Source organism: Microcaecilia unicolor, chromosome 3 (genome assembly GCF_901765095.1).
Source record: "Microcaecilia unicolor chromosome 3, aMicUni1.1, whole genome shotgun sequence".
Taxonomy (NCBI): Eukaryota; Metazoa; Chordata; class Amphibia; order Gymnophiona; family Siphonopidae; genus Microcaecilia; species Microcaecilia unicolor.
In genome coordinates, this window is record NC_044033.1 from 152,596,704 (window position 1) to 152,609,400 (window position 12,697).

General features: G+C 42.6%; 1 protein-coding gene across 3 annotated transcripts in view; it reads left to right on the plus strand.

Moving 5' to 3' along the window:
- Window positions 1–12,697, plus strand: part of LOC115465775 (protein unc-93 homolog A-like) — a 135,003-nt gene that overhangs the window by 22,731 nt on the left and 99,575 nt on the right. For all 3 annotated transcript variants that reach the window (XM_030196490.1, XM_030196492.1, XM_030196491.1), the window contains exon 3: window positions 8,004–8,185. In XM_030196490.1, the coding sequence (XP_030052350.1) occupies window positions 8,004–8,185 (182 nt within the window). The remainder of the gene's footprint in view (window positions 1–8,003; window positions 8,186–12,697) is intronic.

The window sequence follows — 12,697 nt, forward strand, 5'->3', positions numbered from 1 at the left end:
CCGGCGCTTTCTTTTACAAGCAGGCAGGGCAGACACGAAGCATGCCTGCCATGCCGCTTTTCAGATTTTTCTTTAAGGCACAGCAGGATGGAGGCAGGAGACGCGGGCTGCCCGCAGTGCCGACGGAGCACCCCCCCCCACCCACTGACACCCAGGGCGGACCGCCCCCACCACCCCCCCCCTTGGTATGCCACTGTGTGTGGTTCCAGTTTGAACCTAAATGGATTACTTCCTTGTTATCTAGGCTCTCCAGCATAAGCCTGTTCTGTTTCCTTGTGTGGTTTCCATAGGCGCCCGGTATAAGAGGCTTGGAGAGGCTAAGCCTCCCCCCTGCTGCAGCAGAATGGATCAGCTGTGGAGTCCAGCTGCTCTGAGGGGATTAAATTGTTGATTTACCTCCATCCTCACAGCAGGAGCTGCAGTGAAAGCCCTCTAGCAGTTGTAGAAATTGGTTTATGGTTTGTTTACCTTACTGCTGGGAAAGCAGGGGGGGGGGGGGGTGGCTGGAGGTGTCCTGGGTTGCCAAGGAGATATTTAAGGAGGATGACTTCCTGACCTGCACTGAGGACAGATAGCAGCAGAACGGATACTGGGCCAGCATGATCAGAAAAAGTCACCAGACAACAAAGGTAGAAAAGATCATTTTATTTTCATTGTGTTTGGAATATGTCCACTTTGAGAATCAGGTGCTCAACATTAAAAGTTTATATTTATTTATTTATTTATGGCATTTTATCCCACATTAAACATGAATTAGGGTGTTTTGTGGCTCTACATGAGAATTATGATGATATGATCCCTTGTTTCATATTGTTGACAGTCTGCATTTTCTGTATGGGTGGTATATTGGTGTATTAGGTTCTGCCCAGTGTAATATTTATGGTACAGTAAGGTTCTGAGTGTGTTTTTGGACAAAGTTGTGCATAGTGTTTTGCAGCTGAGCGATTGTGGTTAGAATATGCTTTGAGCAACCACTTTATTCTTTGACATATGATATATATCTAATATCTAAATTTAATAAAAGGTATTAATTGTGACTTTTATTTTTATTTATTTATTTTTTCTGCTTGTTATCAGACAATTATGGATTTAAGCTCCACCCCTGGCCCCACCCCAACCCCGCCCCCTTTAGCCTCCCCAAACAGTTGGACCACCAACCGCCTATGGTGGTTTCCCTTGTTACCTTTCACTGTTCAGAGAGCCAGTTGTTGCCAGTCCAGCTGCTTTCCTTGATTACTTTACTTCCCCAGCCTAGCTGCTTTCCTTGATTACCTTGCTTCTGTGCAGCTGTGTGTGCTCTCTCTCCTCTGTCTCTGCCTGCCTTTCCTTTCCCTACCTGGCTGTAGGTGCTGGCTGAGTGCTGGTAAGAACATTGTTTGTTTTTCCCTTTGCTTGCTTTAAACTGTTGACTGCAGTGTAAGCCATGCTTCTTTCTGATTTGTATATTAGAAGCAGCCCTTCCCTTTAGCATGCTTTAACTCTTTGTCTGCTGTGTTTGTCTGATTCTTGTGAGCATTGCTCCTTATCTGATTTGTGTATGTAAAGGCAGCTTTCCTTTTTTGCTTGCTTTTCCCTTTGTCTCTGGTGTCTGTTATTTGACTCTGTGACACAGCCTTGTGTATTCCTATAAGTGGCTTCCCTTTATCCTTGAGTGCTGTGTGGCCAGCCTTGTGTATTTTTATGAGTGTCTTCCCTTTACCCGAGTGTTGTGGCTTCTCTTTACCCTTGAGTGCCAAGTGGCACAGCCTTGTGTATTCCTATGAGTGGCTTCCCTTTACCCTTGAGGACCATGTCGCACAGCCTTGTGTATTCCTATGAGTGGCTTCCCTTTACCTGTGAGGGCCATGTGGCACAGCCTTGTGTATTCCTATGAGTTGCTTCCCTTTCCCTTTGAATGCCTGGTGGCAAACACTTGAGTATTCCTTTGAGTGGCTTTCCTTTTTCCTTGAGTACCTGGTGGCACACCCTTGAGTATTCCTTTGAGTGGCTTCCCTTTTCCCTGAGTGCTATATAATACAGCTTAGAGTGTTCCTATGAATGGCTTCCTTTTTGTCCTTGAGCGCTGTGTGGCACAGCCATGAGTGTTCCTTTACTATGGCCATGTGGCCTTGTCTTGAGTTTTCCCTATGTGATTTCTGTTTGAGTGTGAGGTTTCTGTTTTGAGTTTGAGTGGGTTGCTCTTCCTGTTAGCCTTGACTACTAGCTCAGCCTTGAGCGTTCTCTCTGTGTGGCATGAGTGGGCTGTTCTTCCGTTTAGCTGTGTCTACTAGCACAGCCCTCTCCTCTCTGTTTGATTGTGTTTGAGTGGGTTGCTTTTCCTGTTAGCTGTGTCTACTAGTGCAGCCTTGAGCGGTCTCTCTGTGTGGCACGAGCGGGCCATTCTTCTGTTTAGCTGTGTCTACTAGCATAGTCCTGTGCATCCTCTCTGTTTGGTTTCTGTTTGTGTTTGAGTGGGTTGCTCTTCCTGTTAGCTGTGTCTACTAGCACAGCCTTGAGCGGTCTCTCTATGTGGCACGAGTGTGCCATTCTTCCGTTTAGCTGTGTCTACTAGCATAGTCCTGTGCATCCTCTCTGTTTGGTTCTGTTTGAGTGGGTGGTTCTTCTGTTAGCTGTGACTACTAGCTCAGCCTTGAGCTGCCTCTCTGTGTGGCATGAGTGGACAGCTCTTCCATTTAGCTGGGACTACTAGCTCAGCCTTGAGCTACCTCTCTGTGTGATTTCTGTTTGACTTGGTTAGCATTATTCGTTTATAGCTGTGGTCCTAGCATAGCCCTGAGCATCCTCTCTGTTTGGTTCTGTTTGTGTTTGATTGGGTGGTTCTTCTGTTTAGCTGTGACTACTAGCTCAGCCTTGAGCTGCCTTTTGTGACACGATTGGACAGCTCTTCCATTTAGCTGGGACTACTAGCTCAACCTTGAGCTACCTCTCTGTGTGATGTCTGTTTGACTTGGTTAGGACTATTCATTTATAGCTGTGGTTCTAAGCCCAGTCCTGTGCTGCCTTCCTGTGTGGTTTTCTTATCTTTTCCTTCTGGTTCATACCATGTGAGTCTAAGTGGGGTTGTCTTTTCACCTTCAGTTTGTGCCTGTGTGTAGGGTCTTTTGACCCCTTGTTTGTGGCTCTGTTTAGTGCAGTGTGTGTGCACTGCTTGAGTAGTACTTGATCAAGAGATTCCGTTCTGTTTCTTTTCCCTTCCCTCTGGTATGATTCAGTTCCAGTTCGGCCATGAGGCCAGTACACTTGGACTCTGTATGAGTGGGTTCCGTATCGGCCTTGCGACCCCACCTGAGTGGTCTATCTCTCTTTTCTGCTGGTGCTTGTTGCTTGTCTTGAGTGCGCTTTGTCTATTTGCCATGTCTGGTATCTTGTTTGTATTCAGTGCCTGGTTCGCTTCTGTTCTGCGCCTCCCCAGAGGACTTGTGGCTCACCATCCTGGGTTCTGTGACACATACCTTCATATAAGTACATAAGTATTGCCTTACTGACACAGACCGAAGGTCCATCAAGCCCAGTATCCTGTTTCCAACAGTGGCCAATCCAGTACAATGCATTTTATGCTCCTTATCCTAGAAATAAGCAGTGGATTTTCCCCAAGTCCATCTTAATAATTGCTTATGGACTTTTCTTTTAGGAAGCTATCCACACCTTTTTAAAACCCTGCTAAGCTAACTGCTTTTACTACATTCTCTGACAACAAATTCCAAAGTTTAATTACACATTGCGTGAAGAAATATTTTCTCTGATTTGTTTTAAATTTACTATTTTGTGTGCCCCCTAGTCCTAGTATTTTTGGAAAGAGTAAACATGCGATTCACATTTACCCATTCCACTCCACTCATTTTATGCTTTTTATCCTAGAAATAAGCAGTGGATTTCCCCAAGTCCATTTTAGTAATGGTCTATGGACTTTCCTTTAGGAAGCCATCCAAACCTTTTAATGAGCTCTGTGGTTTTCCACCTGTATGATCAGAGCACTGCTCTATGATCATATGGACGGAATATACCTTAACACTAAGACAGCTTGAAGCTGATATTAGGGTTAAGACTCCTCCCCCCCCCCCCCCCCCCCCATCCAAGCCAGGTGGGGCTGGATTCCAAAACAGTACAATACATTTTGCTGCTTATCCTAGAAATAAGCAGTGGATTTTCCCCAAATCTATTTTAATAATGGTCTATGGACTTTTCCTTTAGGAAGCCATCCAAATCCTTTTTTATGAAAAACATAAAAATAATAATATATTATCATATATTCTATTCTATTTCTTCACCAATTAGATATAAGGTAATATGATAAGAATAAGAATATGTAAGAAAAGGGGGAATTAAATGCTATATTTGTTGAATTACATTAACCTGAACTGTAAGGTTTAAGGCCATGTGCTCAGAACATAAAGACCATATATTTAACTTTAAAATGTTTATTTACAATACAGGTAATGTAATAATGTTACAAGAGAGAGAGGCAGTTTTTAAGGATCTTTTACAAGGGGAATGTGCTTTCAAGATTAGAAAGTCTGAATTATAAATTATGCTGGATAATGGTAACTCACTTTGATGGAGGCTGCTGGTTGGAGTGATGATGGAGATCCTCGCTGCTAAAGAAGTCTTTTGTTGCAGAGTTGTTGTTGGAGCCTGGAGAAAGTCCTATTTTAGATGTGTGTGAAGTTCAGCAGAGAGGCAAGAGGCAGAGCGAAGAAGCAAGAGAACAAGAGCGCAAGAGCAAGAACTGGGCATTTTCCAGGCTTTTTATAATTTCTTGTTGGACCCTAGGCTGAAGTCAGGTGGGGTGTACTCGATCCAATGAAACTCAGGGATAGCTGAGAACTGGCTTTGTCTAGTTTTGAGATGGAGCACGGTAACTGGTCACATGTTTAATGATATCATAAGACTTTCTGTCTGGACATTTGCTGTGATATACATCCAGAAAGCATGTGATAGGATTAAAACAGTCTTTGTCTGAGAGTAGATAGGCTTTTTAGGTGGAATGTTGCTGTCTTTTGTTAACTCCAGTGTCTGTGATTGCTGTCCATCTTCAGAGTTTTGTTCTTTGGAGATGTGTTGATGGACTTAGTATCCACCCAGCCAGTTTTTGTTATCAGTAGTTTCCAGGAGGAAGGGGGAATATGAAATTAAAGTCTTTGCATCTGTATATATTTTATATATACATTTGTATCTGATCCAGCAAAATCAATAACTCTGACAATTACACTCATATCATGCTACATTTAAACCCCGCTAAGCTAACTGCTTTTACTACATTCTCTGGCAATGAATTCCAGAGTTTAATTACACGCTGAGTGAAGAAATATTTGTAGCTTCATTGCGTGACCCCCTAGACCTAGTATTTTTGGAACGAGTAAACAAATGATTCACGTCTACCCATTCCACTCCACTCAGTATTTTATATACACTTAGGGAATTGGGCGCATAAATTCTAATTATTGCCAATTAGTGCTCGTTATTGCTTGTTAAGTGCTGTTAACAACACTGATTGGCTTATTAAGTCAATTAAGTTACGCGCGCTGTTACAGAATACACCTGGATGTCGGCACTGAATGCTAGGCGCGCTATATAGAATCCAGGGGCTAGTGTTCACATTGATCTGGATGTGCCAATGCCAAGTGGCACATTAGATAAAAATGTATGTTCTAGACATAGGTGTACAACTAGACATGTTCATCGGCACACACTATGGAGGTGATTCTATAAACTGGCTGGGTACTTCCATTTAGGCATCCTGAGGCCACGTGGCATAAGCCTATTCTATAACAGAACATAGGCACCAAGATTCCATTATACAACATAAGCATAACTCAGTATCGGTGTGCCAAAATGTAGGCACTCGCATTTACAGTGGCCGTAGAGCTGGTATACCTGTGTGTGCCTAAGTGCATCAGACACGCATGCCGCATAAGTGGCAGGCACTCCTATATCCTCCTGATGATCCTCCCCTGTGTACACCCCCTTGCAAATACCTGCTGTATCAGTTAAGTGACAAATAACCACATCCACTCAGGATCCTAAGATGAATCTTTGTCCATTCTAATAGACCTCAGCAGCACAACTCCGAGCTCCACTACTTCATTGCTCTAAGCTTTACGTGCTCTCACGTCATCAGTCTTTCATTATCAAAATTACTCATAAATACAATATCTTGTTGAGATTCAATTCTCAAAAGGTTTACACTGATCTTTAAGTAGTAAGTTCAATTCAGCAAGGGGGCTGTTTTTTCCAACATGTGCCGTGTTTCACGGCCCAAGGCTTTATCAAGGATCTGTCCCTTCAAAACAACACCAATGTTAAATGGTGCAATATCTAAACCCTCTCCAACTTATTCCGCACACATCTACAGCCACAGCTCTTTCATGACCAAAATGGCTGCGGTGTCTAAAACTTCTCCTAATATACCCTACTTAAACAGCTGACCTCCCAACAGCCAATCACAAAACACCAGGACTAAATCAAAGTTCCCCATTCGCTCTCTGCATTTAGACCAAATGGACTCACTGTATTCAAGGAATAAATCCATCTTTGTTCTTTATAATTTAAATATCTTTTAGTGGTGATATTAGTGGTATCAGTTAAGTGGGCATTTATAAAATAGCGCTTAGCCAGGAAATTGCCATTTATATACATATGTGCACACATGACTTTATTCTGTACATATATGCATGTAATGCACAGGTAAATATAAGAGCCCAATTTATAGATTTGCCCTTTATCCTCCAGATTCTATATAGCGTGACCAAAATTGCGCGCACAAATCTGGTGGTATTCTGGATTTGCATGCGTAATTTAATTATTAGCAAGCCAATCAGCATTGATAATTGCCACTTAAGAAGCAGTTAATGCACTGTAATTTAATTTATTTCTGGCATTTATAATCTGCTTAACCATCAAGTTCAAAGCAAAGAACAATCACACATTATAAGCAGGTACTTATTGAAAGATGGGCGTCCTTCTCTTTCGAAAATGAGCCCATTGGTGTGCCAATGAGAGTATATATAAAAGGAAATTGACATAAACATATGAATAGTGATTTTAGAAAAATCACACATTATAAGCAAGTACTTATTGACACTACTTGGCATTAATTCGAATTTACGCGCACAACTTGCAAGGCGTATTCTGTAATATGGTGCGCGTAGATTTTCATGCACCATGCCAAAAAGGGGATGTGGCCATGGGCTTAGAATGGGCAGACTGTGGGCATTCCAAAAATCTAGGCTCTGCGCCAAACTTAGGGGCCAATATTTACACCAAGTTTTACTTGGCATAAATGGATGCACCTAGAGTTAGGCACATGCATGGCCGCTAGGCATATTCCATAAACCCACCTAGGCATATTGGTTTAGAGAATACGCCTAGGCATAAATATTTTCTATGCTGACTTTTCAGGTGCCATATGTAGAATCTATATGTACAGCAACACTGAAAATCTGCCATACTCACAAGTGTACGTCAGGCAAATTAACAGACATTACTTGATGTCCCGTTTGAACATTGACCAGATAATTCCTGTCAACTGCATGGATAGGTGCTAAAAATTGACATCTATGCAAGTGTTCACTGACATTTACATGTAGAATTGGCCAAGTGATGCTGCCTGAGTGATTCTGCTCTTTCTGAAATTGATGTTCTTGCCGGACCTTTCAGCAAATATGCAAGTATTTGCCAGCGTTATATGTATTTTACAAAAGGTTCTATACCGGTGGAATTATGAATGTCCCAACTTGGATGCCCCAATTCCTACTTCAAACTCATATGCAAAGTGGTGCTTCATGACTAGTTATTAGTTTTTTTGTCGTACACAGAAGAGTAGGAAAGATTATTAACCTCCTTTCTTTTTAATCTTCAGTAACCCATTGTTTAAGTCTAGACTAGGCTTTTTAGAGCAAGGGCCTTGTTATCGTGAGAATTATTATGTGCAATGTTGTGTATACTAATGGTTTTATATAAATAAAACATTTTATCATCTTCTATTGTAACCTTTGTTTCCACAGAGTAGTCTTAATCAAAGTGAAGGCCTGGGTGTTGCCTCTCTCAGTGTTCTCTATGGAGCGCTTATCTTCTCTTCCATGTTCGTTCCTCCAGTTCTCATCAGGCAACTTGGCTGCAAATGGACAATTGCCCTCTCCATGTGCTGTTATGTCGCATATACCTTGGGCAACTTTTATGCCAGTTGGTATGGATTATAATGTCTTCTATTGCCAAGAAATGTAATTCTTTCTGTTGCTTGCCAAGAATTTTAATGGCGCTGCCAAATGATTGACTAAACATAACATGCCTCACAATTCAGCAATTTGGAGGGACATAATCGAAAGGGATGTCCTCATTTAGATTTGGACATCCTCGCAAAACGTCCCCATCCAGGGGCGGGGAAACCCGTATTTTCGAAACAAGATGGACGTCCATCTTTCGTTTCGATAATACGGTCAGGGACCCCCAAATCCTGAAATTTTGTTGTCCTTAGAGATGGACTCATTATAAAATAATGAGTGGAGTTGAACAGGTAGATATGAAGCATCTGTTTACGCTTTCCAAAAATACTAGGACTGGGGGGGCATGCGATGAATCTACAATATAGTAAATTTAAAACGAATCGGAGAAACTTTTTCTTCACTCAATGTGTAATTAAACTCTGGAATTCGTTGCCAGAGAATGTGGTAAAGGCAGTTTGCTTAGTGGAGTTTAAAAAAGGTTTGACGGCTTCCTAAAGAAAAAGTCCATAGATCATTATTAAATGGACTTGGGGAAAATCCACTATTTCTGGGATAAGCAGTATAGAATGTTTTGTACTTTTTTGGGATTTTGCTAGGTATTTGTGACCTGGATTGACCACTGTTGGAAACAGGATTCTGGGCTTGATGGACCTTTGGTCTTTCCCAGTATTGCAATACTTATGTACTTATGGTTGTCCCTAGACTTGGTTGTTTCTGATTTTCGGCGATAATGGAAAACAAGGACATCCATCTCAGAAACAACCAAATGCAAGCCATTTGGTCGTGGGAGAAGCCAGCATTTGTAGTGCACTGGTCCCCCTGACATGCCAGGGCACCAACCGGGCACCTAGGGGGCACTGCAATGGACTTCATAAATTGCTCCAAGGCACATAGCTCCCTTACCTTGTTTGCTGAGCCCCCCAAAACCCACTATCCCCAACTGTACACCACTGCAATAGCCTATTACGTTTGTGGAGGAAACAGCGAGCCTTCCAAAACCCACCAGAAACCCACTGTACACACATCTAGGTGCCCCCCCCCCTTCACCCTGGGGGCACCTAGATGTCTGTACAGTGGGTTTCTGGTGGGTCTTTGGGGGCTCGCTATTTCCTCCACAAACGTAACAGGTAGGGGGGATGGGCCTGCACTGCACCCACTAAAACTGCTCCAGGTACCTGCATACTGATGTGATGGACCTGAGTATGACATCTGAGGCTGGCATAGAGGCTGGCAATCAATATTTTTAAAGATGTGGGAGTTATGTGGAAGTATGAGTTTGAATGGTATCATTGTGTTGTGTTGGCTTTGTTTTTTAATTTTACAGACCCCTAATGATGCTCAGTTGAGTGAAACACGGACCGTGTAGGGTCATATGGAAGATAAAGGGTCCAGTTTAATGGATGAAAGACCTTTGCAGTCTGAAGAACTTACTTGCATGTTTGAACTGTGACGGATTGGGTACTGGTAACAACGTATTGGTGGAGACTCAATTTATACACCACGAGTCTGGTATATACAGAGTTTGAATTTTAAATGTTGCTCGTCAGTCTCCAGGAGTATCCTCACATGGTTTATACTTCTTGAACTAAGAACTGGGGAGCGGCTGTTGTGTGCGGCTGCTCTATGTTTGATCATCTGCTTCAAGATTTAAGAATCACTGAAGGACTGTTGGGATATGGCATAAAATTGGTCCACCTGGTTACCTGCCCCATTATGCATGTAATGCTACAAAACATGTGCATTTGTTAATGATTATTTATCATATGTGTTGTGACTTTGGAGTGATTGAGTGGTGGTTTGTTTATAGAGAGTAGAGTGGATGAGGTGTGAGTATGAAAGCTTTTTAGGTTTTAAGAATATATGGTTATTTACGCATTTGATATAAATAATAAAGAATTTTTGACACATTTATAGTTAATAATAGATTGTGTATAACAGGTGATACAGCTATAGTGGAATATATATACCCCGTTTTTTTGTAATTTGTTAATGATTTCACATAGGAGATATAGGAGATAAAGGAGCTGGTCCACAAGCTGCAAAACTTTTAATATTCAAAAAGGATCTAAATTGTTGAGGAATAAAGAAATCATAATGCTCATTATGAATACTTCAAAAAACACTTCCAAGGAAAACATAGCTGAAATGTCGCACCCAGTGCCAAAGGGCCTCTTTTACTAAGGTGCGCTAGCGTTTTTAGAACTTTATGATTGCCACTTGAGCAGCGTTTTTGGATCGGGTGTCTTTGTTTCCCCTGAAGAAGCCTTCTGGTGAAAATGGGTCCGTTGGGCGGGGAACCTCTTGTTCTGATGCTGGATTGAGCTAAGTGGTGTTTATGTACTACATGTTTTTTGAGTTTTGTGGCACACAGTGGATTCAGCATACTTCTTAAAAAACACTTCAAAAAATATATTTTTCCACATTAAGGGAGGAGGTTGGGCTGAGACCAGTGTTTGATTTATGGTGATTCTCTAATCAGAGTACTGTCAGCAATTGTGCTGGAATTTCACCTGTCTGAGGTCTCTTCCCTCCTTCCATTCATTGTTTGACATCTCACACTCTGCATGAGTTGACCCGCAGTATACTTTATTCTTATAATTAGTGCCAACATCTAGTTCTTGTACGACAGTCACTGGTCAAAAACCACAAACATGAAAATAGCACACTTCTTAATACATAAATAGCCCCCCTTCTTAATACATAAATAGCCCCCCCACACAATTTTTTTCTACCTTAACGCAGCTTTGGCATGCTCAACCAGCCTCAGAAAACATGGCGGCTACCTCGTTCTGAACTAATATCTGATGCCAGAAGGAACTCCATCGCTCCCAACCCCTCATACAGAAACTGGAGTTCCCAAAACTTCAAAGAACAGCTGATCCAAAAAATATATTCAGAAAAAATGTTGCCATTCGACTTTTTTCAGTAAGTCCATCCAGTTCTGATCGTAACCAGAAGATCCAACCCTGATACGTGGTTTGTACATCCTAAAACACAAAGGAAATATAAGCTGAAATTTTTGACATCATGCCCCATGGAGTATGTGGTATATGTCATCATTTTGTCCTGCCTTAAGATTTATGTTGGAAAGACTAGGGACAGTTACACGTAACTGCTAATTACTGCCAGTTAACACCAATTATAACTGATTGGTTATTATGCCAATTAGCAGCTCATTAGCTTATTAAGTTGTGCGTGCAACTTTCAGGGGCATTTTCGAAAGAGAAGGGTGCCCATCTTTTGACACAAATCGAGAGATGGGCGTCCTTCTCTCAGGGTTGCCCAAATCGGCATAATCGAAAGCCGATTTTGGGCGTCCTCAACTGCAGTCCATCGCGGGGACGACCAAAGTTTACGGGGCGTGTCGGAGGTGTAGCGAAGGCAGGACTGGGGCGTGCTTAAGAGATGGGCGTCCTCAGCTGATAATGGAAAAAAGAAGGGCGTCCCTGACGAGCATTTGATCGACTTCGTACCTTTTTTTTCACAACCAAGCCTCAAAAGGTGCCCGAACTGACCAGATGACCACTGGAGGGAATCGGGAATGGCCTACCCTTATTCCCCCAGTGGCCACCAACCTCCTCCCACCAAAAAAAAAACCTTAAAAAATATTTTTTGCCAGCCTCTATGCCAGCCTCAAATGTCATACTCAGCTCCATGACAGCAGTATGCAGGTCCCTGGAGCAGTTTTAGTGGGTGCAGTGCATTTCAGCCAGGTGGATCCGGGCCCATCCCCCCCTACCTGTTACTCTTGCGCTAGTAAATGTGAGCCCTTCAAAACCCCCCCAAAACCCACTGTACCCACATGTAGGTGCCCCCCTTCACCCCTTAGGGCTATGGTAGTGGTGTACAATTGTGGAGAGTGGGGTTTGGGGGGGCTCAGCACTCAAGGTAAGGGAGCTATTCACCTTGGAGCAATTTGTGAAGTCCATTGCAGTGCCCCCTAGGGTGCCCGGTTGGTGTCCTGGTATGTGAGGGGGACCAGTGCACTACAAATGCTGGCTCCTCCCACGACCAAATGCCTTGGATTTGGTCATTTTTGAGATGGGCATCCTCGGTTTCCATTATTGCCAAAAACCGGGGACGACCATCTCTAAGGTCGACCATCTCAACATTTAGGTCGACCATCTCTAAGGGTGACCTAAATGCTGAGATTTGGGCGTTCCTGACTGTATTATCGAAACGAAAGATGGACACCCATCTTGTTTCGATAATACGAGTTTCCCTGTCCCTTCGCCGGGACGTCCTTAGAGATGGGCACCCTTAGAGATGGTCCTCCCCGTTCGATTATGCCCCTTTTGCGTACTAGTCGCAAAGCCAGGTGCGCAACTTTATAGAATTAGGGGGTAAACGTATGACAATCACTTTATGAAATTACTGCCAGTGTATATGCAAATATATATCATAATAGTGAACAAAATAATCAATTTCAACATTTCAGATAAAAGTGAGTGGCAGGTCAATTCGGTGTTTATAGT